The 27,850-nt window shown below is 27.1% G+C and overlaps 3 protein-coding genes across 10 annotated transcripts; 2 read left to right on the top strand and 1 right to left on the bottom strand.

Annotated features, from left to right (window-relative positions):
- Positions 1 to 849: 849 nt before the first annotated feature.
- LOC130675231 (interferon-inducible double-stranded RNA-dependent protein kinase activator A homolog) lies at positions 850 to 14,031 on the top strand. 7 transcript variants are annotated; one of them, XM_057480799.1, is made up of 8 exons: positions 852 to 1,059; positions 1,497 to 1,574; positions 1,669 to 1,886; positions 4,358 to 4,496; positions 4,784 to 5,093; positions 6,473 to 6,622; positions 6,813 to 6,924; positions 10,918 to 14,023. In XM_057480799.1, exons 3-8 carry the CDS (start codon positions 1,682 to 1,684, stop codon positions 11,052 to 11,054), a joined length of 1,053 nt encoding a protein of 350 aa, XP_057336782.1. In that variant the 5' UTR covers positions 852 to 1,059; positions 1,497 to 1,574; positions 1,669 to 1,681; the 3' UTR covers positions 11,055 to 14,023. The 7 variants fall into 7 exon arrangements, with proteins under 7 accessions (XP_057336787.1, XP_057336782.1, XP_057336785.1 ...); XM_057480804.1 differs by lacking the exon at positions 6,473 to 6,622 and having other exon boundaries at positions 850 to 1,059; positions 4,373 to 4,496; positions 10,918 to 14,031; XM_057480802.1 differs by lacking the exon at positions 1,669 to 1,886 and having other exon boundaries at positions 4,373 to 4,496; positions 10,918 to 14,025.
- On the bottom strand, positions 6,793 to 20,979 carry LOC130675235 (5-formyltetrahydrofolate cyclo-ligase). 2 transcript variants are annotated; one of them, XM_057480808.1, is made up of 5 exons: positions 20,961 to 20,979; positions 9,517 to 9,655; positions 8,321 to 8,579; positions 8,195 to 8,242; positions 6,793 to 8,100 (listed from the first exon to the last, which is right to left on the bottom strand). In XM_057480808.1, exons 2-5 carry the CDS (start codon positions 9,646 to 9,648, stop codon positions 7,922 to 7,924), a joined length of 618 nt encoding a protein of 205 aa, XP_057336791.1. In that variant the 5' UTR covers positions 9,649 to 9,655; positions 20,961 to 20,979; the 3' UTR covers positions 6,793 to 7,921. The 2 variants fall into 2 exon arrangements, with proteins under 2 accessions (XP_057336791.1, XP_057336790.1); XM_057480807.1 differs by lacking the exon at positions 20,961 to 20,979 and adding an exon at positions 11,203 to 11,333.
- Positions 20,980 to 22,988: 2,009 nt separating this feature from the next.
- On the top strand, positions 22,989 to 27,250 carry LOC130675232 (uncharacterized). Its single transcript, XM_057480805.1, has 2 exons — positions 22,989 to 23,183; positions 25,687 to 27,250. Exons 1-2 carry the CDS (start codon positions 23,166 to 23,168, stop codon positions 26,536 to 26,538), a joined length of 870 nt encoding a protein of 289 aa, XP_057336788.1. The 5' UTR covers positions 22,989 to 23,165; the 3' UTR covers positions 26,539 to 27,250.
- Positions 27,251 to 27,850: the final 600 nt, after the last annotated feature.

Below are 27,850 nucleotides of genomic sequence, written 5' to 3'. Positions count from 1 at the left end.
CTCCCGTACTTGTGTCAAACAATAATACAGGTTTAAAACTTGATGAGATTAGATAACACATTCATCTTTGGTTACATTTACACTTGATAGTGTCCAATAATTGACACAAAATATTTAACCATTGAATTTTTGTACACAACCCTGGTGGAAATTTTTCAGACTTTTCTCTGAATAACTCTGAAAAAGTCTTTAGAACTTTAGAACTGAGTTTTTCAGAGAAAATTCCGAAAAATTTCCACCAGGAAAGAACACAAAATTTTCAATTGTGTATCTAGATTTTTTATTGGATTCCTCTAGGATTCAGAGAAGTCTTCTGGAATAACGCAAGCACATGAAAGTAAAGGAAAAAAATATGATCCAGAAGTAAACAGACAATCGGAAATTTTCGGATTTTTTTTAACCGGAGAATTAGAAAAAAAAAAAAAACTAAAAATATGCACATGTAGAAAATTTAAAAGACTACAAGTGCAATTTTTTCAAATGATTTTTTTTTAATGAATTATTGCTTTAAAAAAATCAAAAAATTATCAGATGCCGGCCAACTTCCGTTTCATAAAAAAATGTATACTTTCAAAACCGAGCTCCCGATCTAGATTATTAAATTTATTCACTACGAATTGTCGTCATCGCTCACAAATTATTTTCAAATTTAATATTTTACCGCCATTTTTCCGCATTCCTCATTTTAAAAAATTCAAACCCAAACCCGGCATTCCGCGATCTCGAACAAGCGGAACACCGAACAAATAAAGTCACGCATGCGCTTCTACACCATACTCATACTATATTACATATATAGTGTATTAAAAAATATGTGTACACACACATATACACCATATATCACATACATACATACAAAAGTGACGTATGCACATCAAAAGCTCCAGCACCAGCGAAAGGATTCTCGAGTAGGCAAGAACAAAATCCAATTTTTCTGTCGTCAAACGGATCAAGCTTTTTGTGAGATTTGGATCAATCACAAAAAGCAGGATTCGCTTTTCGTATAGAAATTGGCTTACACATTAAATAATAAATTATTTATTATTTGTAATCCTAATCGTAAGTATTCAAGTTTATTTTAAATAGACATTGTATCGCTTATAGTTCACCGGGTTCTCCCAACTCTATATATCTATATATATATATACATATATACACATATATATATACCACATAATTAACTCCAACCAGTATCACAATTTTCCTTAAAAAACTAATTAATTATTCCATCGTTATCAATAAATATATAAATATATATTTTTCATTACATATAAAATTTTTAAAAAAATATCAAAATTTTATTCATTTTATTAAAATATATAAAATCGATTTTTAATAATCGATTCACTCATAATTAATTATTTATTGTCATTAATAAAAAAAATTATTTGTTTGTTGCTATGAAATTTTTTGAATCCAAGTTAAATTTATAAGTAAAATTAATTAATTTAATTAAAATAATTATATTGTTTTATTAATGATTTGATTATTGTCAGAAATCATGGAAGAGATGCGACACGGTCAGCAAATTGGTAACGTGGTGATAGGAGTTGCTGGGGGTCCAGTTGGTCCAGGTAATGGTGGTGGTGGTGGTGGTGGTGGCGGCGGTGGTGGTGGTAGTGGACCTGTTTTAAATCATTCATCAAATAATTCTCACCGTCGAGGTAGAGCAAGAGTTACCATGCATGCATTGATGTCTGAAGCTCTACCATTGTATGAAGCAGCAAGACTAGAAATGAAATCGTTACCGTCTAAAACACCAGTCTCTGTACTTCAAGAATTGTTATCACGACGTGGTACAACTCCAAAATATGAACTTGTACAGATAGAAGGAGCTGTTCATGAACCGACATTTCGTTATCGGGTAACCGTTGCTGATGTCGTTGGTTCGTATATTCAAGTTATTGTTTTATAACTGAATGTTATGATGACCGGGTTTATTGTTTTTATTGCTCTGATTTCATTATTCTTGACCAAAAAAAAAAATTACAATTACATATCTAAGGTAGAAGACCTAGTACCTGATCCAGGCCTAGTACACGATCACTACATGTATTTGTATGTCTATATTTAGTAAAATTTAGTAAATACAAATTTACAAATACATGAGTGATTGGATACTAGTTCCCTAAGCAGGTACTAGTCCCCTGACTGGGTACTAATTCCTCGACCAGGTACACAGTTTGAAATTTTGTGTATTTGTGTTAAAAAATTTTTTGAGTTGATTCTCAACACAGAAATCTGTTAATTCAACACAAACGTTTGTGTTATTTTACTTGAACTGACTTTTTATGTTACATGATTAGAAAATCTGTAATGTAAGACATTTCTTGTGTTATTCGAAAATTAACACAAAATTTGTGTTGTTTAGCAAAACACTCCCGCGCGTTTTTTCATTACTATAACCAAGCAAAGCATTGTAGCAGCATTGTCTGCAAGGAAACTTGGATTATAATTGATTTACAATGAAATTTAATCATAGATAACTTTAATATTTTTATGATCAGGTTCAATGATTTTTTTATTCTCATTTTACGGGAGGATAATTCGTAGCTCCGTTTTTTAGAAAAACCACAGAAAATCGAACTAATTGTTTGCTAAGTTGCCATAAGTTGTACTAAGGGTAGATCAGTATACTTGAGTTGGTTAGGTTGTGTGCTTATATTTATTAGTTAATGTTAACACGAAAAGTCTGTTAAATTTACCCAAATTTTCTGTCAAAATAACAGATTTTCTGTGTTCAATTATTTAATATAAAATTTGTGTTAAAGACCAACACAAACGCAATGTGTTGAATTAACACAAAAATTTGTGTAGACTGTTTGCAACAGGCGATTTGTGTTGAATTTCACACAAAATTTCTAACTATGTGTCTATATTTAGTAAAATTTAGTAAATACAGATTTACAAATACATGAGTGATCGGATACTAGTTCCCTAAGCAGGTACTAGTTCTCTGACCAGGTACTAGTTCCTTAAGCAGGTTTATTTTATCGAGAATGTAAACGATTGTATTTATCTATGGTATATGTATCTAAGATTAATGTAAAAAAATTATCAGTTGATTATATCTTATATTTATTGTTTAATAATAACTTGAAGTTAATCTGGAATTCGTATGAATGTTCCCCCGTATGGGGTACTTTCATACAGCATCGGGGGTACTTTCAGAGACTGGAATAGTATCGTAGAATAAATTAAAACTGCAAATAAACTCAAAAACATTTATTTGATGATAAAGCTAATACACAAATTTAGTGAAAATTAAATGACTGCTCTTATAGTCTACGAAAGTTAACTTTTTTTAAAACAATAAACAATTCGTACTCATTCATGAGCTATTAATTCTACTTGATAAACAAATTATAAAATTAAGAGATCAATCATATATTAATAGTCTTCAGTGCCCTCGGGGGATAAAACAGAAAAATTTAATAACTTTTTTTTTTGGTCAACAAAAATTACGTGTATGAATTTGCTCCTCTTGTTTCGGTCCGAATGTGCCCTATTAGCCAAACAACAATAAAACATAATCTCTAATTATATTGATATGCAAACTGGAGAAATTTATTATTGAAATCATGACTTAGGGGTAAATCTTTGATTCTGAGAACATATAGTTTAGAAAAGCATAATATAACTAGTGTAAACATAACTGGAAAAATTGATGAAAAAATTGCTTATCAAATGTAAACTTCACTCTCACTGCAGCCAATGACATGAAACTACATAAAGATCATGGCAACTACTCAACTTACTCACACATGAACACTCATGTTAGCACAAACTTTCGTTCGTATTTTATAATTACTGTACGAATGTACCCCGCATACGAAGGGTCCCGATCATCCCCTACTAGTTGCTTGACCGAGTACTAGTTCTCTGACCGATTACTAGTTTCCTAACCAGATACTACTTTCCTGACCAGGTATTAGTTCCCTGAACAGGTACTAGTTTCCTGACCGATTACTAATTCTCTGACTAGGTACTAGTTCCCTGACCAAGTACTACTTTCCTGTCCTGGTACTAGTTCTCTGATCGGGTACTGGGTTTCTGATATGTTTATTTATATTTGGAAAAATTTAGTACACATCGATATACAAATACATGAGTGATCGGGTCTTAGTTCCCTGATTGGGTACTAGTTCCCTTATCAGGTACTGGGGTCTCTTACCTTAATGTGAATTAAAAGAAACAATATTTTCGAAATGAAATTATGACAAATAAGAATGCGATGGTATGTTGAATGTAAGTGAGTTCATTAAAATTTTTAATTAATTTAAAATTGTGACTTGGGTATGAATTTTCACTATTCGTAATATTATTTTATCCATGAACAATTAGATTATTGAAGCAGATCCAATTGTTTCAGCTATGGGGACCGGTAGGTCCAAAAAAGATGCTAAACACGGAGCGGCCAAAGCTGTGCTAGATAAATTAATCGGAGTCAGTTCTGGTGATTTGGCCACTGATACACAAATCAATAACATCAATGAGTAAGTTTGTTTATATTTATTTATTATGTCTACTCAAAATTTACTTATAATTTAAATAAATTATTACTATAGAGATGTCTGGTAGAATTTTTTAAATTGCCATTGAGTAAAAAATTTTACTTGACCACATGTTTTTTATTCAACAGTTGAATACTTAATTTAAAATTTTTCATTTAATTAAATTCAACATGCGAATTAAATGAAGAAGAAAATTTAATTTACTTGACACTAAAAATTTTTAATTTTATAATCACAATAAATATGTATATATTTTATTTCTTTTCCAGCTTACAAAATTCTCAACCAGATGCAGAGGGTACTTATGGTGATGAAAAAGTAGTAAATAATCCAATTGGATCACTGCAAGAAATGTGTATGTCCCGTCACTGGCCACCACCGAAATATACAATGGAAGGCGAAACAGGTCTCCCACATGAACGCCAATTTACTATTGTGTGTTCAATGTTGAAGTACAGACAAGTTGGACTGGGAAAAAGCAAGAAATTAGCTAAGCGTCAAGCAGCTCATAAAATGTGGCAGGCTTTACGTGACGCCACTGATGAGGCCAACCCAGGGGGTGGCCTTGATGATGATGAGGTAAATTTATTATATTTATTTGATTTTTTTAATTTAAATTAATTAAAAGAATAAATGTCTTGGTTAAATTAAAAACGGATTCCATGGATTTTGTAAAAATTGACAATTTTTTTTCTTATTTAAAAGGGATGGCATCGGTCGTCTAGATTTTTTTTGCTGAATGTATGAATGCCTACAATATTTTCTCGTACATTATAATTTCTTACTGCTTAGTTGCCTACTAAAATTTATTCTATGGTTCTATTGCCTACGGAAATATTAAATATATAATTTAATTGCATAAAAAAATAATTGCACTGTTCTATTGCCTACAGAAAAATAATTCATGATGTTCAATTGATTGCTATTTAATTGTGTACCCAAATCAAAGAAATACCTAATTAATGTAGACAAGCTCCTGATTTTGCTGAGAAAATCTTGTACTTGTTGAGGAGAAATGACCAACGTTCAGACCAATCACTTGATAAAAAAAACGCAGCTGGTCTGAAAAATATCAGAACCTCGGTAGTCTTCACAATAGCAACTGGAAAACTTGACAGAGTTTTCTATCAGAAATTAGTGACCTGATCAGGTGATTCCCTGCGTCGACTATGAGATTCAACCCAGTGTCTTATTATGGACATGACGAGTTATACTTTTGTCAAGACTACCGCGGTTCTGATATTTTACAGATCAATCGTCTTTTTTTTATCAAGTGATCGGTCTTGAACGTTGGTCATTTCTCCTCAACAAGTACAAGATTTTCTCAGCAAAATCAGGAGCTTGTCTACATTAATTAGGTATTTCTTTGATTTGGGTTCACAATTAAATAGCAATCAATTGAACATCATGAATTATTTTTCCGTAGGCAATAGAACAGTGCAATTATTTTTTTATGCAATTAAATTATATATTTAATATTTACGTAGGCAATAGAACCGTAGAATATAAATTTTAGTAGGCAACAAACAGTTAGAAATTATAATGTACGAAAAAATATTCTAGGCGATGCCTTCCTATTTAAAAATACTTAAGTAATTTTATTAAAGAATTACTTAAATATTGAGACATTTATTTGACAAATTATTTAAATTAAAGTATTTATTCATAAGAAAAAGTTGAATGTGAAAATGTGTGACAAGTGAAGTGGAGGTGATGTTTTGCTACTTTATCTATAAAACTAAAACTTAATCTACCAATAAACAATAATCAACTAAAAAAAAACTAACAAAGTTTTCCATCCTCCAAAATCTATAACGGAATGTCTTTTATTCTATTTTCTATTTAATATTTTCATTATTTCTATCGTTTCTCCACTTCATTTAGAAATGTTTTAATAAAAAAAATAATATAAACAATAGATTTATTGATATTTAAAATAAAAAACTTATCCGTCATAGATTGTCGAGAGGAATATTAACTTGGCTGCTCGCTATACGACACTAAAAGATAGCAAAATTTCGACACTCACCACTCCTCACAGTCATAAAGTTTCCCAATTTCACAAGAACCTCAAGTCTTCCACGGGCGTTAAATTATCGGAGTTACAGGTTTGGAAATAAATAATTTTAATTATTAAAGACTTTAAGTACAGACAGTACACTAAATAATTATCATCCTTTGAGACATTTATCAATACAATAATAATTGGACAAGTAATGAGTTATAGTTTAAAAAAGGGCGGGATAAATTTTAAAAAATTTAATATTTAAATTTCAAATTATTTTTTTTTATTTTCAGAATACATGTTTGAATGATGGTGTGATTAACTTGGTACAATTTTTACAAGAAATAGCATCGGAACAATTATTTGAAGTAACGTATGTTGATATTGAAGAAAAATCCATCAGCGGTAAGTTTTATTAATTTATATTATTATTAATATAAAGCATTGAAAATTATAAACCAAAACGTGACACATTAACGAACTTTTTTTAAACGATCTTTGAATTTCGGAAAATACAAAAAAAATAATAATTGATTTATTACGATAAATGGGTGTGCCGTCAACTGATTCAAAAAATTTTATACCACAAGTGATTCCTACAAATTGATCCCATCGACATTCGGTTGAAAATAATGAAGACAAAGGTTTTGAAGATGATAATGAAAGTTATGAAAATCTTGACGAAACTGATGAATTAAAAGATCAATTGTCACTTGAATCTAATCTGTGGGATCATCGAGGATCTGTTGTCATGGATTCCGATAAATGAACGTCTTTAGATTCTTTTTTAAACTTTTTTTAACTATCCATTCAAATTTCCAGGTTTCATAGTTTTTTTCAGTAAATACCCTCAGAAAAAACTGTTTTTTTAACTATTTCCGAATCTTTTTTTTTTTTATTGAACATATTTTGATAATGATAGTGAAAGTAGCAGACATCAGAAAATTTTTTTTCTTTTATAAATAACTTATACGTAAAATAAAATTTTTCGGATATGCACAGAAATTTTTTCTACAAGTATTTTAGGTGTTAATTTAAAAAAAAAAAATGTTTTTTTTCTGCGACTTTCAGTATCATTTTTAATAGTATGAAGTTATGATACTGGTTAGCAGACGTCTAATAATTTTTTGACTTTTTTTTTCAAAACCGTAAATTGAAAATAAAAATATTTCGAAAAATTGCACCTATAGTTTTATTATTTTTTTACACGGGCATATTTTTTTTTTTTTTTTTTTTTTTTTTTTTTTTTTTTGTAATTGATTTGTAGAAAAAAAATTCAAAATATTAAATTTTCCGTTAACTTAAAAAAAAAAAAAAAGTTCCTCGTGTCACGTTTTGAAGTTTAAAGTAGTCAGCCTTTTTTCAATAACTTATTTTTCCCGGGTTAATGTTTGAAAAATTTTCATGTTGACTTTTCTGTTATCACCATATCGAGATTCATATCTTTATCAGTAGTAGGAATGTCTGTTTTAATTTGTTCATTAAAAGCCACCGCAACTAAAAATGGTTTCTTTTGTTGTGATTTAATGCAGCTCTCGATGAATTTATCATAATATCCCATCCCGTGGCCTAATCTCTTTCCTGTTAATTATCATAATGAAATACAAAATAATTTTACAACTTTTTGGTTCACAAAACAGTAGTATTTTTTTTTTATTACGGTTTTATAACTTACCCGTATTTGTGAATGCAACACCAGGTAAAATTATTAAATCTAGTCCACCTTTACAGCAAAAAAATTAATTAAAAAATTTATCTATCATAAAAAAAAAAAAAATTAGTCATTGAATTTTAAAAATACCTGTTTCAAAACAGTCTTCTCGTGTATTGTCATCATTAGCGGGTTGTTTGATATTCCATTTAGTAAGAGGTAATTTATGGTAATCATCCATTGAATATAATTTTACCATCATCATATTTTTGCCTTGATATTTAGGTACGAAAACTTGCTTATTGTTTTTAAATAAATACTCCAAAATTGGTACTGTGTTTATTTCATTTTCAGTACTTAAGTAGACTGATATTTTTTCACTTACTTTAAATTCCGGAGTATTAATTAACTAAAAAAAAAGGAATTTATATAAAATATATATATTAGACTGTGCCAAATAAGGCGGATATTTTTTTTCGGTCCATACGAAAACTTCGTTGAATGTAACATTAAAAATTGGGTACCAAGTTGGGCTCAAACTCAAATAAAAAACGCGCGCTCGTTTAAATAAAATTTCCCATTTAAATAACATGGGGAAAATTTTTTTTAACTTTGAAATTTTATAACTCGTTAACGGATCAATAAATTGAAACGACCATAACATATTTTTGTAGAGAATTAAATGCTCTACAAAAAAGGTCTCTTATAATTTTTTGATAAATCTAACCGTTCAAAAGTTATTTAAGCGTAAATTCAAATTTATGGCAAATTTATCGTTTTTTTGACTTTTCCAGCAAAACTATCAGTCGGGTCGCAAAATGTCACAGGACCTTTCTTGTAGATTATTTTTTTTGCAATCAAAATATGTCATTTAATAATTTTTTAATCTCAGTTAAAAAATTACAGGTTTTACAAATTAATTATTTGGGAAAAAAACTGAAATTTTCGTAAAAAAGTAACTTTTGAACGGGGGGATTTATCAAAAAATTATAAGAGACCTTTTTTGTAGAGCGTTCGATTCTCTACAAAAATATGTTATGGTCGTTTAAATTTATTGATCTGTCACCGAGTTATAAAATTTCAAAGTTAAAAAAAATGTTTCCCATGTTATTTAAATGGGAACTTTTATTTAAATGAGCGCGCGTTTTGTATTTGAATTTGAAGGCCCAACTTGAGACCCAATTTTTTTTGTTACACTCAATATAATTTTCGTATGGGACCGAAAAAAAATATGGATTTCATTTGGCAGAGTATTATGTACAATATATACATATATATATGTTCTGTGGAAGTATAACCTCAAAATAAATATATAAAATAATTTATGTATTTTAAAAAATATATACCTTCTTATAAACGGCATTAGATTGTCGTATTTTTTCTTCATTACTAATTTTATTAATTAACTCTTGCAACTCATTACGAAGAGTACGTTTCGCTAATTTTACTGCATCCATGGTTACTTTGCTTATGCTCATGGTTCAGCTAAAAGTAAAAAGAGACGTCAAGTTATAGATCGTCTGATCTGTGACTTTCATTATCAATTTTTTTTTTTTTTTAATCAAATCGTATATTGCATAATTTATTCTATGAAATTATTTGTTTTGAGTAATTAAATAATTTTCTTCTTTAATTGACAATTATAAAAATTTATTGAATAAATGATAAAAAGAATTGAGAAAACTTTTTGAAGAACAAAAAAATGGCCTGCCTAAGAGCCCCGAATACTCCAAAGTAGAACATGTTCAGGAAAACTCAAACGGGCGGCAAATTTAATTAATAAAATTACCATTTAAGATACAAAATATAAATATATAATAGGAAGGCATCGATTGTCTACAATATTTTATCGTACATTGGAAATTCTTACTGCTCAGTTGCCTAGTAAAATTTATTCTACGGTTCTATTGTCTACGGAAATATTAAATATATAATTTAATTGCATAAAAAAATAATTGCACTGTTCTATTGCCTACAGAAAAATAATTCATGATGTTCAATTGATTGCTATTTAATTGTGGACCCAAATCAAAGAAATACCTGATTAATGTAGACAAGCTCCTGATTTTGCTGAGAAAATCTTGTACTTGTTGAGGAGAAATGACCAACGTTCAAAACCGATCACTTGATAAAAAAAAGACGATTGATTTGTAAAATATCAGAACCGCGGTAGTCTTGACAAAAGTATAACTCGCCATGTCCATAATAAGACACTGGGTTGAATCTCATAGTCGACGCAGGGAAACACCTGATCAGGTCACTAATTTCTGATAGAAAACTCTGTCAAGTTTTCCAGTTGCTATTGTGAAGACTGCCGAGGTTCTGATATTTTTCAGACCAGCTGCGTTTTTTTTATCAAGTGATCGATCTTGAATGTTGGTCATTTCTCCTCAACAAGTACAAGATTTTCTCAGCAAATAAATCAGAAGCTTGTCTACATTAATTAGGTATTTCTTTGATTTGGGTACACAATTAAATAGCAATCAATTGAACATCATGAATTATTTTTCTGTAGGCAATAGAACAGTGCAATTATTTTTTTATGCAATTAAATTATATATTTAATATTTCCGTAGGCAATAGAACCGTAGAATAAATTTTAGTGGCCAACTGAGCAGTAAGAAATTTTAATGTACGAGAAAATATTGTAGGCATTCATACATTCAGCAAAAACAATCTAGGCAACTGATGTCTTTCCATAAATAATTATAAAAATAATAATAATTGTTACTTATTTATGTTATCAGGTAAATGCCAGTGCCTTGTGCAATTATCAACTTTGCCAGTAGCAGTATGTTATGGTAGCGGTATTACCAGTAAAGATGCTCAAGCAGCAGCAGCTCAAAATGCACTTGAGTACCTCAAGATAATGACAAAAAAGTGAGCCAGCGTAATATAATTATATTTAATTGACATGATCGAATTACTTATTATTTCCGGTCGTAAGTAAGCGATATTACACTACGTAGCTTTTAAATTTAATTGATAATAATAATAATTATTATAAAATTAATAATTACAATAATACTTACTATCAATATTCTGAATAGTAACGACGTGTGAAAAAAAAAGAGTTTTTTTTTATTATAGAAGTTATAGATTTAAATTGAAAGTAGATCGCTCATAGTTTAATGAAATTTAAACTAAATACAAAAACTATTTTCGCGCCTAAATTATTTTAAGTTTAAAAATTTAATTTTTTATTTTATTTGCTAATTTACTGCTGCAATTTTTTTTTCTTGCGGGTAAATACAACTGTCATAATAAAAAAACACATTTATTGACTACAGTATTAATTAAGAAAATTAATTGCACTGATTTTAATTAACGAATGAAATAAAAAAAAAACTTATGGAAGATGTGAACTAGACTTTAATTAATTTAAAAAAAAATCATGTCTAGTCATTTGAACTGTGGATCAGTAAAAATAAATGGAAATATAAAAAAAAGTCGATTGGAAATTACAAAAAAATAGTTGGATAAAAAAAAAGAACTGAAAATTTGAATAAAATTTTGACACTTATTTAATATTTAATCATTAAATGATAATGATACTAATAATAATAATTATCGTAATAAAAACAGGTACCTCGCGATAAATTAAAAATATGTACCGAGCTACGTTTTACTTCTCGATATAATATATTAATTAATGATAATTAATATAGAATAAAAACGTGAAACAATTAAAATTTTGTTTTAGAAAAATAAAATTTAATAATTGTAATGTGAAGTTAGTGTTGAAATAATAATTAAAAATTTGTTGTAATGCAAATAAAAAAAAAATCGCAACTTACGATCGGGAAAAAATATTAATTATTATTACGCTAACGTATAATTATAACCTAATGGACTCTGATATTTTTTTTCAATTTTCTGAACAGAAAAAAAAAATTTCTTGGCACGAGAAAAATTTTTTCCTGTCGTTTAAATGCGACTTCTATATAAACAAAAAAAAATAATAATTTCATCCTGAAATGAAAATACAAGTTTTCTTAGGCCTAGAAAAATTTCTTGGCACAATAAATTTATTCTTAGCTCAAGAAATTTCTTTTTGCTTCAAGAAATTTTCCATTTTCAATTCATAATGCGAGAAATTTTTTTGACTCAAGTAAAAAATTTCTTGGCTCAAGTAAAATTTTTTCTTGGCTTCAATAAAAACTTCTTCGCTCAAGTAAACATTTTCTTAGCTTCGGTAAAAATTTCTTGTCAAGTAAAATTTCTTGTCTCAAGTAAAAATTTTGTTGGCTTCAGTGAAAATTTCTTGGCTCAAGTAAAAATTTTCTTGGCTTCAGTAAAAATTTCTTGATTCAAGTAAAAATTTTTCTTGGCTTCAATAAAAATTTCTTCGCTTAAGTAAACGTTTTCTTGGCTTTGGTAAAAATTTCTTGACAAGTAAAATTTCTTGGCTCAAGTAAAAATTTTTCGCACCAAGAAATTCTTTTTTTCTGTATATTATATTACGTATAAATATCTAATAAACTGAAATGATATAAAATTATATAGAAGTGAATAATTAAATTACACGATTTACAATTTAACTCTATATAAAATTATAATACTTTTTTTTTTATTTATTTATAACAGTGAATTATTAAAATTTGAATATCAATTTCCATTACTAATTAATTATAAACAATAAAAATAACTGCCAGTCACAGTACGTTCCAATGAATTATAAAATTAATTCTTTTTTTTCTAATAATTAATTAATTTTTATTTATTAAATGACATCACAATCAAGTAGTTTTTTTTCTTCTTTTAATTTAGTTTCACGTTTGTTTTATATTTGTAATAAGTAAAAATATGTTTATAAAATAGGTGTGGATGCGGTGAAATTTATTTCAATTCTAGATCCAATTTGAAATAAATTTTATCCATCAATTCAATTAAATGAGTAAGAATTTATCAGTAAGTTAATTAAGTAAAAGTAATTTGTTCACTTTAATGAATTTAAAAAGGTCTTTGGTTTTGTTTTTTAACCGAGGTGGTATTTTGTGTTAAATTATATTTAAATATTCATATTGTCAAAATCATGAGACAAATTAATTAAGTATGATAATTATAATTTAACATAAAAAGTATGTAAATAATAAAATAAATATAAATATATTTAAGTTTTTCTTGAACTACTATGATTTTATTATTTATTTTGAATTATAAATTTGAATAAAAGTCCCAGTTATTGGCAGTACAAGAAGTTTATCAATTATTTTTAGTATTAATTTTGCTATTTTGTGTTGAATATAAAGTAATTTGAATGATGGCTTGAATGTACCAATTACTGACATGACATAACTAAAAAATAATTAAGATCTAATTAGATAAACGAAGAACTTTTTTAAATTTAAGATCTACTTGTATGTCAATACATCGATTTAGATTTACTCAGATTCATCCAGATCTAAGATCTTATTATTTTTTTCTACTTATTTTTTGTTATTCTTCTTTTTAGCGGCAGATCTATTCGCATTTTCATAGATCTTTACAGATCTTTACAGATCTAAATTATTTTTTCTTGGTTGCAGTTTCTATTCACTGAAAAATAATTAAGATCTGATTACGTCAGAGGAGATCTTATTTTTAAAAATTTAAGATCTACATTTATATCAATAGATCGATTTAGATTCCCTACAATTCATGACCATCTTCTAAAATCTTATGTTTTTTTTACTTGTTTTTTGTTACATTTTTTTTAGCTTTAAAATAATAAAAAAATTAAGTGTCAATAATTGGGTCTTTTACATTTTGTATGTTTGAAATTGAATAGTAGAAAAAATAATTACAATTCAAATATAATTATATCTATAATTATATGAATATATATATGGTCGCTACTGTTTATTATTAAAACTTTCAAGTGGGAATTCGAATTTTTTTTTTAAGTTTCTCATGTTTTGTAGAGAAAAATAATTTAAAAATTTACAATTAAATATCTAATAAATTATTTATTGGCAATTGAGTTTTCATTATCACTATTAATATTTTTTTTTTTTACTAACTTATATTCTAGATAAACTGATGATCTTTTTATTTACATAATTTACTAGATACTTTTGAAGTGTAGAATTCATCGATATTTTCTTTTGATCGATAAACGATTCATGTTTTCAAATTTCTAATAAAAAAAATATATCGATAATTATTGAACGTAAATATCAAGCAATATCAATGAATCAACAAAAGTGTAATTTTTTTTAAAGGTAATTTGGTTATCTATCATTTTTTTTTTTTTTTTTCAATTAATAAATAAGGCCAGGATTTTTTTCTTAATTAAAAAATATGACAATTAATAATCAATGATGTCAATTTTTTGATATTACGGCAAAAATATTGGTCGTACAGAAAAATTTTTCAAGTAAAAGTTGTTCAAAATTCAATTTTCTGAAAACAATGTCTCTTATAATTTTTCTTTAGGATTAATAAGGAAGCCGTAATTTCAAAATTAAGATTTTCATAATTAATAAAAATTTGATTTATTCATTATGAATCGAAATTTTGAAATTACGGTAAAAATATTGGTTGTATAAGAAAATCATAAGAGACATTTTTTTAATAAAATTAAATTTCCTACAACTTTTGTTTGAAAACTTTTTTTATAAGACCAATATTTTCGCCGGAATATCAAACATTTGAACCATTCATTTTAAAATTAAGGCAAAAATCTTGTCCCTATTAATAAAAGATATATAGAAATTTATTTTTTCGAAACAAGAACTTTTGAAATGAAATTTTATTTCAAAACTAGTAATAAAAAAAAATTTCATGATAGATAATTCAATTATTATTTTTTTTTGTTTAAATTTCTTATAACAGGATAATAATAAATAATAAATAATAATAAATTTAAAAAGACAAATAATAATAAGCAATCGAAAAAATGCACAGAAAAAATTGATTTCTTGAAGTAAAAAAATTTCACTCGCCCCAAGAAAATTTTTGAATTATGAATTGAAAAAAAAAAATTTTCTTGTGCCAAGAAATCCTTTTTTTTCCTGTGCATAAAAAATAATAATTATCGATTTCTAAACAAATATAATTGATGACAGTAAAGTTAGCAGACATTTGAAATTTTAATAAATTTTTTTAACAGATGAATAAAAAAAAAGAAATATTTGAAAAAATGCACATGTAGAAAATTTGATGAACTATACGTGTAATTTTTCAAAATATTTCTTTTTTTGTTGAAAAAATTGAAAAATTGTTAAATGTCTGCTAACTTTTGTGTCATATATAATTAATGAAATTAATAGGCACATTTAATGCATACAATTAACGTATTTACTGTATGAAAATAATTATTTTTTATTCAATTAATTGCTTGTACCATCGCTTTATTGCATACATACAGCAGTACATAATTAAAATTTATAACCTAGTGTGATAATTACTTCTAATAAAATTATAAAAACATTTGCGATTTTAAATTTTTAAATTTAGGCGCGAACTTCAAGTAAATTTTTTTTTATTTTTGAAAATTTCGAAGTACTTTTACTTTTCCATGAAAAATTTTAATTTTTTTTTTCAAATTTTACTTGAATAATTTTTGCCATTTGTTCAAAATAATTTCAAAATTTGTTTACAAAAAAGAAAAAGTTTTTACAAAAGTTTAAAAAATTTAACTGCGCAAATGCTTTTAAAGTTTTTTAGAAAAAATTTTTATTTATACGAATATTTAATAACTACAAGTAAAATGTCGTAAAAATTAATATCGTAATTAATAATTATAAATTTAAATATATATGAAAATGTGCTTAATAATAATACATATATTTATTAATTATTATTATTTTTTTTTTTTAATTTTGATAGATGTCATTACAAATTCATAATTAAAAGAAATATAAATTTATAAATAATTCAAATTCTTGAGTTATGTAAAAAAAAAATTTCTTTTCTTTTTATTACTTTCTTTTAGTAATCATATTAATTTATGCAATATACTCATTAAATAATGTTATATTTATTTATTATTTCGATAATATAGACAGAAAAAAAAGATTTCTTGGCTCAAGATAATTTTTTCTTTCGTCGAGGAAAATTTTTCTTTTCAATTCATGATGCAAAAGTTTTTTTGGGTTGAGTAGAAATTTTTTTTACCAAGAAATCTTTTTTTTCTGTAGAACAAAAATTTTTGAATAACAAAAAAAAAATAAAAGAAAGAAATGGAAAATTCAAAGTTACGGAAAACGGAATTTGATATTTAATATTTACAATTATTGAGATACATTTCAATTTATGTGTGAAAGTTTTCATAAGAACAATGATTATATATAATTTTAAAAATATATGATGTCAGTTGTCACTAGATACATGATAAATTACATTTTCCAAATTGTTATAAATGTATTACTGTAATTTTGATTAATCAGTCGATCTAATAATTAACTTATTGTTTTATAATAATAACAGTAATGATGATAATTGATAATAAATTAATTTAATAATTGATTGTATTGTCACTTTTAATAAATTAAGTTTTTTGTCTTGATAAAAAAAAATAAAAATAAAAATCACGTGATTATTAGAGTGGGATTTCAGCAGTACTTCGTTTGAAGTATAAAATTTTCAAAATTTGTGTGTAATTAATTTAATAGATTGTTAATAAAAATTTGATTGGTGTTTTGCTATTTGGATTTAGATGAATTTTTGTTAAAAAAAAATAAAGGATACAAGAAATATAACATTTTTGATTTATTTCTAAATTTTTTTTTTTAACATCTCTATTATTTTAATGTAATTCATTTACAAAGGACTCTGTTCTATATATATATATATATATATATATATATATATATATATATATATATTATGTATGAAAAGTCTAGGAAAGCTCAGACTATTTTTAACTTTTAACGGTTTCGCGCACGGGAAAAATTTTTTTGTGACCACAAAATAAGATAACTTACGGTAACAAAATTCTGCCCTAATATACTGAGAACAAAGCATTCGTTGGGATCACAATGTTTTTGTAATGCTAGCAAATTCTTCGTTGGGCCAAGAAATGTAACTGTAACAAAACTGTTGTGTTCCAATAAAAAAACTAATTTGTTAAAGTAACAGAATGAATTTGTAGTATTAACAAAAATTTTTGTAATCATAAGCTAAGATTACTTACGGTAGCAAATGCCGGCATTAATTACAACACAAATTTATTTGTTACTATAACAAATTAATTTGTTACCGTGGCTAATCATGTTTTTTCATTATAACATAATCTTTCGTTATCCCGTCTTTTGTTATCAGGACAAAATTCATTTTTTCCGTGCGAGGTCCTGAAGACCTAAGCAACTTTAAATTCAAAATATCTCGATACCTATTCAGTTTTAGAAAAAATTATAAGATACCTTTTTTGTAGAGAATTCAAAGTTCTATAAAAAAGGTCTTATACAGTTTTTCGAAAAATTCAATATTTACAGAGATAAATACAAAAAACCATTCACACTTTTTTATCAATAACTTTCAAATTTCCGCGGGAAAATTTTGAACTTGAATTCTTAAAATAAACATATTTTTTTAAATTTCAAAATTTTCCATCGATTATACGTCGAAGTACATTCATTATACAATAAGTTGCCGTAAGATTTAGTTAGAAATATTTAAAATCCCAGTTACATATATTTTTATCCAAAAAATTATTTTTTCCATTTTTTTTTGTCAAAAATTTTTTCATATTTAAAAATTAAAAACTTCAGGGTCCTTCAGAATTCTTGTGACTGCTAAGGGTTAAAACGTTCGTTTAATTTTTGTTCCATGCATAAAACATTACAAGAAAAAATATTTTCCCATCAATCATTTTTTTTTCTCATATTTTAAAAGTTTAAAAAAATTGATCAGAAGTTTTTCACTCTCCTTTTTTTTCTAAACCAATTTTTCTTACCCAAGTATAATATGATATAAAAATTACCATAAATTTACTAACAAAAATAAAATAAATTAAATATTAAAATTGATAAGCTCGGAATGAAATGAAACTAAAAAATTTATGTAACCGAATATAAATGTCAAGTTAAAAAATGTCATTTATTAAAATCAATCCTAATCTCATAAATGGTCTATATAAAATCTATTACGGAATATTTGATGAAAGCCACACCCTAGAATGGATCGAGTTCACACGATTTTAAATAAAATTTATAAGTTGATTTTCATTACTCAGTTATTGCTCTCAAAATATTGATATATTTAACATCAGTATATCTTTACATCTATCAATTAGTTGAATAAAAACAATTAGCCTTCAAATAATAATCATAATTCCAATTACAATAGTGACAAAATAAAATAAGCGATTAATTAAAATAAAAAAATGCACTCCAACAAGAGCCGATAGTGTCTGCAGCAACACATACTTGTTACAGAGAAAGTAAAATATAACGGAAATGTTAATTGTATGTGAAATAGATATAAATATATTCCAAGTTATATAAATCATCAAGGTAACAAAGTGGATTAAAAATAAATGACATCTAATACTACAATCCTTGATGACATTTTTATTAAAATCTGATATTCAATATCATATATTTTTATTTATATTTATCTCTTCATATATCAGGAAGTTAAAAATTTTATCCAACTACCCAAGGATGCGGGAGTTAAATTTATAGAAAAATAATTAATCCAGAAACAATTTTTAGACATTTAATTGCACAACTCAATTGCGAAGCAATGAGATGTGTTTTGCTAACAATTACTTGACCTTAGCTGATTCACTCAAGTAAAAATCATATTTACACCTCTCGTGGTTTTCAGAATGCCGTAAAAATGCCATAAATATTCGAAATTTATGCACATGCCGTAAATTTACCGTTATAATTTAGTATTGTCATGATTATATTGGCCAGTTTTTTTACTATAGTTATGTATATTTACTGTACTTAAGCTGTAGAGTTACCAGAATACTACAGTAAAATTACATGCAAATATTCTCAACTGGAACTAAAGTCGTGCCTTTTGAAAGATAGTTCATTAATAAATAAAACGAACCCAATTTCAATTTGTGGCAATTTACCGCAATTTTTGGCATTTTTACCATAACCCAGTAAAATACTATATTTTACACAGTAAAATACCGTAATTCTGCAGTAAATCTGTACTTTTACGGTGAAATACCGCCAATTTACGGTCAAATACTGTCCCTTAACCGCAAAATACCGTATTTAACTGTAAATTTGCTACATTTTAGGGTAATTTATGGTACATTACGGTAATTTCTGGAACTTTTACCGTAACACAGTAAAATACTTCACTTTACACAGTAAAATACCGTAATCTTGCAGTAAATCTGCACGTTTACGGTGAAATACCGCCAATTTGCAGTCAAATACTGTCTCTTTACCGAAAAATACCGTATTTAACTGTAAATTTGCTACATTTTAGGGTAATTTATGGTACATTACGGTAATTTCTGGAACTTTTACCGTAACACAGTAAAATACTTCACTTTACACAGTAAAATACCGTAATCTTGCAGTAAATCTGCACGTTTACGGTTAAATACCGCCAATTTGCAGTCAAATACTGTCTCTTTACCGAAAAATACCGTATTTAACTGTAAATTTGCGACATTTTACGGTACTTTACGACAATTTACGTTACATTACGGCAATTTCTGGGATTTTTACCGTAACACAGTGCAGTACTTTACAGTAAACTACCGTAATCTTGCAGCAAATCTGCACGTTTAGGTGAAATACCGCATAATTGCCGCAAAATACTGTATGTTACCGTAAAATACTGTGCTTTGCCGTAAAATACTGCAATTTGCGGTACACTACTGTATTTTACCTTAATTTCAAATACCGTAAATTTCGATAATTACCGTAATTTTCGGTAATTTACCGTAATTCAGACCCGCCAGTGTATTCACAGATGTTGGTAAACATAACGTAATAAATTTACAACTCTTTGATCTACTTTATCTTTCATTAGGGGAGAAGGGAGCAAAGTGGGCTCCTTAAAATTTTCAAAACTTCAAAAAATGTGAAGGCAAAGTGGGCCCCTCAAAATTTTGTATACGCCAATAAATTCAGACGGATAATAAGCTTACGAAATTTCTTATATAATGAGGGCTAAAATAGACCACCAAAACTGTTCATTAAATATAATTAATTAAGAAAGTTAAAGATAATAAAATTACGTTTTAAAGTTATATCGCAGCAGACTATTAAAATGACTTTTTATATTATTAAAATACAATTGTTTTATAGTTATTTGCAAATATCACACATGAAACGAATAAAAAATATCAAATCCAAAATTTTTTGGAGGGCCCACTCTGCCCCTTATTTTCGATTTTTCAATTCTAATGGACGCAGTATAGTGAAGTGAAAATAAGTATGAAGGGTCTAAAAGGAAGTAAACGCGTAAAAAAAATTAATGATATTATAATTATTTTCCTTAAGGGGCCCACTTTGCCTCCCCTCTCCCCTCTTTAAATTCCTCAATAGAATAACTCTATTAAAAATCACTACCCAAATCCTTTTGGTTTATTTATAATTAATAAAATAAAAAACAGAAAACTGACGATTCATGAAAAATTTTAGCTGCCATTTTTATAATTATTATTGTTATTTTGATATTTTCTTACAAATAAAGGCGCCAATTAGTTCATTTTTCAAATGCGCAAGTAAGTCTTGCACTTTTTGATTTTCCAATTTTTTTTTTCGTTTCTCATGAATAATAACAAATTTAATGATCTATGAGTTTTAAATTATTATATATCAAGGATTAGTCCTTGACTTATTTTTAATTTATATATATATAGTAACTACTGATCAATACATACCTCCGGTAAATATTTCACAATTTTCCCGGACTATTAAGAATGTCTACAGATAATTCGAGATAAGTCAATTCGATTTGCGGATTTATAAATTAATAACTTTGTAGAAGGATATAATATGTGAATGTGAAAGCGTTAAAATTATAGACCCCCATAAAGTTGTATAGACTAGTATAAATTTATATATAGTCAGGCAAATATATATGTACATATACAATATATATCTATCACGTTATATCTTTACTTACGTTATTTATATTCAAGCAGCAATGAACCTGCATCTTGCGGTAGCTTGACCGTAAGTTAGTTTTCAAGTTACAAGTTCGTATATAAATGCACATCCATGATATAAATTTAAATTACATATATAAGTTTTCTATTGGTTATAATAAAAGTACATTACTCTGGGAAATTAGTATTATTATTTATGCTAAAGGAAATTTATATAGGAAAATTATTAGTGTAATTTTTTTTTTTTTAATGAATAAAAAAGCTGTCTCAGGTATTTCCTTATGATTATTAATTGATACATACATCAATTGGACATAAAGTCATTTATTATAAAAAAATAGCAAATCATATTTTTTTTTATAAATTTTTAATTAAAAAATTTCAGATTTAAAAATAATTAAAAAATATTCAAAATTATATTAAACAACTAAATTCGAGCGAATTAAAAATTTTAATTCTGTTATATTCTGTCGAATTCTGCAAAACAGAATTCAACTGAATTGAAAATTTAAATTTGAATTAAACAGAGTAAAACCGATTTAAAAATTTCAAATTCGTTTTAATTCAGTTTAATTCGGATTCAGAACCAGAAATTGGAGAATTATTTTTGAATTAATCAGAATTAAACCGAATAGAATTATTTAAATTCGTTTTAATTCGGACAAATTCTGGTTTTCCTGCCGAATTAAACAGAATTCATTTTTGAGTCAGGTACCGAATTAACAGAATTTATCTGAATTAAATAGAATTAAAAATTTAATTCTGTTATATTCTGTCGAATTCTGCAAAACAGAATTCAACTGAATTGAAAATTTAAATTTGAATTAAACAGAGTAAAACCGATTTAAAAATTTCAAATTCGTTTTAATTCAGTTTAATTCGGATTCAGAACCAGAAATTGGAGAATTAATTTCGAATTAATCAGAATTAAACCGAATAGAATTATTTAAATTCGTTTTAATTCGGACAAATTCTGGTTTTCCTGCCGAATTATACAGAATTCATTTTTAAGTTAGGTACCGAATTAACAGAATTTATCTGAATTAAATAGAACTAAAAATTTAATTCTGTTTACTTCGATCGAATTCAGTTGTTTAATCAGGGCGGGAATACGGATTTAAATTCAAATTGATTCCTTAACTCAAAGTTCCGGAGTTTAAAAAAAAATTACTCCGAATACGGAGTTAATTTAAGTCCACATGGGATGAAATATAAATAAAAAATCATTCGCTTTGAATTAACTCCGATGTAATCCACATTCCGCAAATTTTTTCCAGTCTAATACTTCTGAATACATATAAAAAAATGTATTTATAAATATTAACAATAACTAAAGTAATTATATACGTCGTTACTGTAACGCGTAATGAGTAATAAGTAATAAGTAACAAAGCAGTAGGTGAAAGTAGGAGAAATTACGGGTAAAATGCATAACATATAGATAATCCATTGAAGGTAAAATCTAGCAAACACGCCAAGAGCCAATACAGATTTTCCGCGTACACAAGTAGTGATATCAGCCAGTGCTTATACACCAGTACAGAGCCTACACAAGGTTCCGCAATGCTAAGGTGCCCGGTATGACCGATACGCGAACGATAGATAGTGAAAGTTCCTTTACTTGCTGTCTGCTAGCTGGTTAAATCTATCCTACTATCCACTGCAGTAAGTGTACTATCCTAGCAAATTGTATGTCGGACAGTAGCTTGCCCGGTTGGGGAGGAGTCAAGGGGACCAACGAGTCCGTAGGGGGATTAGACGGGGTCCTAAGGTATATCAAGGCCCCGATTCAAGCTCCGACTTCTATTCTAATTTCGCTGTCCACTAATACAATCACACGTTAGGTCTAATAGGTCTATTAAGTAATAAGGAACAAAGTTTTTTTTTGTTTGTTTGTTAATTTAAACTCTTGTAATTACGTATAATTAAGTACAGAGCTAATGAATTATTGAAAAGTAAAAAAAAAACGAGATCATCATGAGCACTTTTATTATGGTACGTATTAGTAGTGTGAATTATTTTAGTTTCCCAGATGTGTTGCGGGTGATCATGTGTGTATATATATGTATATATATAAATATATATGTGTTAAGGAATTTACCTATTGTTACTTTTATTTGTGAATGGTAGGCAACTTTTTTTATGGATATGTTTAATCATGTAAGCGCTGATTATTAAATTTCATTGTATAACAATTACTTTAACGAATATATATAATATATATATAGATAAATCGGATGAAAGGAAAATATTATTTTTATATTTCCTGTATAACTATAATTATCGAGTTTCACTATTTCATTATTTTAATTTTGTTATAAGTGATTTAATTATTGTAATAGTATAGATTATTAATTATAGTTATTTTGATATTATTTAAATATAGTGATCGGTACAGTGAATGAACACGACCAGTAACATTATTTCATTTTTACTTACATTTAGATTTTTATCGCGATTACGTAAGAAAATACTTGCGCGGTTTGATTGACAACTTTGGGAAATTTAATCATTATTTTTTTGCATCCGTGTATATTTAAATATGGAAAAATACGACAGTTTATTGGCTGTTATCGAGTTTTGGTTTTACCCGCGAAAAAATAATTAGTTTCTAAAAGACTCCGAAAATTTTGACATGTAGAACTTCTAAATTTTAGATAGATTAGAACTTGGTTTATTTTTTTTGAATAGGGGAGGAGGGGGCAAAGTAGGCCCTTTGGAATTTTCAAAACTTCAAAAAATATGGAGGCAAAGTGGGCTCCTCAAAATGTTCAAAACTTCAATAAATTCGGACGGACAATAAGCTTATCGAAATTTCTTATATAATGAGGGCTAAAGTATACCACCAAAACTGTTCATTAAATATAATTTATTAAGAAAGTTAAAGATAATAAAATTACGTTTTAAAGTTATATCGCAGCAGACTATTAAAATGACTTTTATATTATTAAAATACAATTGTTTTATAGTTCTTTGCAAATATCGCACGTGTAAAGAATAAAAAATATCAAATCCGAAATTTTTTGGGTGGCCCACTTTGCCCCTAATTTTCGATTTTTAAATTTAAATGGACGTAGCATAATGAAGTGAAAATAAGTACCAAGGGTCTAAAAAGAAGTAAACGCGTAAAAGAAATGAATGATAGTATAATTATTTTCCTGAAGGGGCCCACTTTGACCCCTCTCCCCTATTTATGACGTTAATAGAACAAAATATAGTAGATTTAATATTTTTGGGACGAAATTGAAGTCAGATGAGAACGTTTTTGAAACTATTCTAAAAACGTAATTTTACAAAATTTTTCGTTCTTTCAAAAAAATTTTTAGTTCTTTTAAACATCTCTAATTTGAAATTTCTATATTGGAAGGAAAGAATTTAGTAAATATACGTTTTCAAAATTATGTTTTACAACCGTTTTCATTTGACTCAAAATTCACCTCAATATTGAAATTTTAAAAGTTCAAAAAAAGTTAAACGGAGTTCAGTTCTGCCTCAAATTTAGAAGTTCTATATGTCGAATTTCTTTTGAATTTTTTTTTACACCGTTACCAGTGTAACGGTGTAATTATTTTTAGAAACTGACGAAATCGGGGCACAATGGAATTATAGATCAAGTTATTAATGATCGCAAATTTTGAATTAATAAAATTAATTGTTAAAAAAATATTTTATTATTTTAGTAAAAATAAATTTTTGTGATAAAGACGGGATACTAAAATTTTTTTTTTGCTTTTAATTACATTACATATTTTCATTTCACATATTTATTTAATTTGTAATTATTTACTTATACTTTTAATATCTAAATTAAATGTCCAACTAAGAAATTTTTTTTTAAACAAAATTTTTGAAGTATCCCATTGATTTGAAGTTCGTTTAGTTTGTTTTTTTATTTTTACCCCCACTCTGAGAGTTACACGTACCAAATATTCTCCCGCTTTTCCTCACGCATGCGCAGATTAACAACAATTGGTAGTGGGGGTGATTCTGAAGTTCATTTTCTTTCCGGGAGAAGTTTAGTCTCCCATGCCCCAATTTTCTCCGTAAAAATAAAACTGCCGTAAATTTAGCGTACGAAATTTTTATTTGTATTCAAATTTAAATTTAAAAACAAGTGACAGTTAAAAAAAAATTAAAAATTATGACAGTAATAAAATTAAAAAAAAAAACTATTTTAAATTATCAATATGTTTTACATAAATTTATTATTTAGTGCACTTGTATTCATATATACACGTAGTATTTGTCTGCCTATAAAAATCATAACAATTACCGGTAAAATTTGTTTATTCTACGTCATTTTAAAAGCAACAAAAAATTTTTATTTCGAAGACTATCATCCAATAAATTCACAGCTCAAGTTCTGAGTAATTTTGTTTTTAATTTTTGATTGGCCATTTTGCCGCAGCTTCTCATAGTAATTCAAAAATATATGACTTGTTAATAACAAAATAACCAAAAAATAATTGTAGACCAATAAAATAAATATAAATTTTAGGTTATACTTGGCCTGTTAATGACGACATGTCACAGTCAATATCAGCAGCCATCTTTGGGAGCAGGCGGTTACGAAGACTATGAAAATGGTTACAAAAGACAAGAAGAACCTCGAAATTATGATAATGTACCCGTACAAAGAGGTGAGAAACAACCAGCAGCAAAACCAACCCCTCCAGTTGCGATATTGAAGCAAATAAATCGACACAATGAAGACGGTTCTTACACTTACGGATTTGAAGGAGCAGATGGTTCTTTTAAAATAGAAACCAAGCTTGCAAATGGTGAAGTAAAGGGTAAATATGGTTTCACTGATGATACTGGTAAAGTACGAGTAGTTGAATACGGTGCAAACCAATATGGATTCCAACCATCTGGAGAAGGAATAACTGTCGCACCCCCAACTTTAGTTGACGATTCGACAGACAAAAATCAGCAGCCACTTGATTACGATTACCCTCAAGAACCAGTAAATCCTAGGCAACAAATTCCGCGACCGGCACCACCACCACCCCAACCCCCACAACCAAGACCTTTATCACGTCCTCAGTATCATGAAAATGAAGCTTATGCTGCGCAACCAAAAGTACCGATATTTACTCCAGCTGCTAGTGGACAGTCACAATTTTCACAGCAATTTGATTACGCGGATCGACCACCCGTTTCTCAGGCACTTAATCAAGGACCTGTGCAATTTAACCCAGCTCCTGCGAGAGAAGCTCAACCTAGTCAGACTCGTAATGTTCAACGAGCGGCACACAATGCGGGTATTCTGGACCAATTAGCTAGAGAATATGCACTTCCTCAGAATGCTGCGACGCCTTTACATGACATAAGTTTTGGATATTACTAAGTTAGAAAAAAAATTTTTAAAAGACAACAGGGTATGAGTGAAAAAATATTTTCATTTCTGACAGATTGGGGTGAATCTTACAAATAATTTTTATTAAGTTTTTAAATATTTTTATGAAATTGTTAACTGGATTTAGATGATTTAATTATTTGACGGAAACTTGGGTAAAATGGACACTAAATTTAGGGACAAAAAAATTGTTTAAAAAAAAAATGTTTGAACAGTTTGTTGATACGAATGGGAAAAGTTTTAGTCTAGACTAGGCGGCAAAAATTTTGAGTAAAAAAACAAAAATCGCGGGCTATTGATCTCAGTCATTTTTTTCTGTTTTCAATAAAATTTTTGAAACAAAAGAAATTTTAAATTGACCGCAACTGTCCAGGCTGAATTTGCCTCATTTTTTTCTACGGATTGTCAGCGAGGATAAAAAAAAACACAAATTTTTTTGACTGAAAACTGGTAGCTCATTTTACCCCTGTTCTCTTGTATATTTACAAAAAATATAATATAATTGTAAGATTCACTCCAGATTTGAATTGACTATTTATTGTACTGTGAAAAAATGACAAAATAAATGTAATTTTAAAAAATTTATGACATTTTTATCTAAGAAAATAAAAAATTAAAAAAATTATTTGTTGTGTTAAAATTGAGCTTTTTACAAAAATATAAAAAAATAATATATTTAAATAAAAATATTTAATTACGCTTATTTATATATTTATTTATTTTAATTTATTACTCCCATAAATTTAATTTGAATAATTTATTTTATCGTGTTGAAATATTTTATTTTGAAATGACCGGGGCATGACGGGGAATTTTCGTGGCTTGTGAGCAAGAACACAATTTCTTTTTTTTATTTTGATAAAATCTGCAGTAATTTTAATTTTAGAAAATTTATTTTTGAATCACGAACGAGTGCCCTCATAATTTCCTTTTTTTATTAAAACATAAATAATCCAGTCCCCCTTGCCCTTGAAAATTTTTTTAAAAAAAAAATATTTTTTATAAATTTTGACATTACATTGATTTTTTTTTTTTTTTTGACAATTCTAAAATATTTAAATTTTAATTGGATTTTATACTTGATACTAAAAAATATTAAATTGTATGATAGGTTCCCACGTTTCAAAAAAGTTAATGACAGTAAACTTTCAAATTTGAGACAATTCTGAACCTTGAGTTGATCATTTGGTTCCATACCTAATGAACTTTGGCAATTTGAACTTTTGTAAATTTGAACTTTGGTAAATTTTAACTTTGAATAATTTAGTATTTCTTTCATCAAAAATAATTTTTTTTTCGTTTG

This window comes from Microplitis mediator, chromosome 9 (genome assembly GCF_029852145.1).
Source record: "Microplitis mediator isolate UGA2020A chromosome 9, iyMicMedi2.1, whole genome shotgun sequence".
Taxonomy (NCBI): Eukaryota; Metazoa; Arthropoda; class Insecta; order Hymenoptera; family Braconidae; genus Microplitis; species Microplitis mediator.
This window is presented reverse-complemented; position numbering and strand designations above follow the sequence as displayed.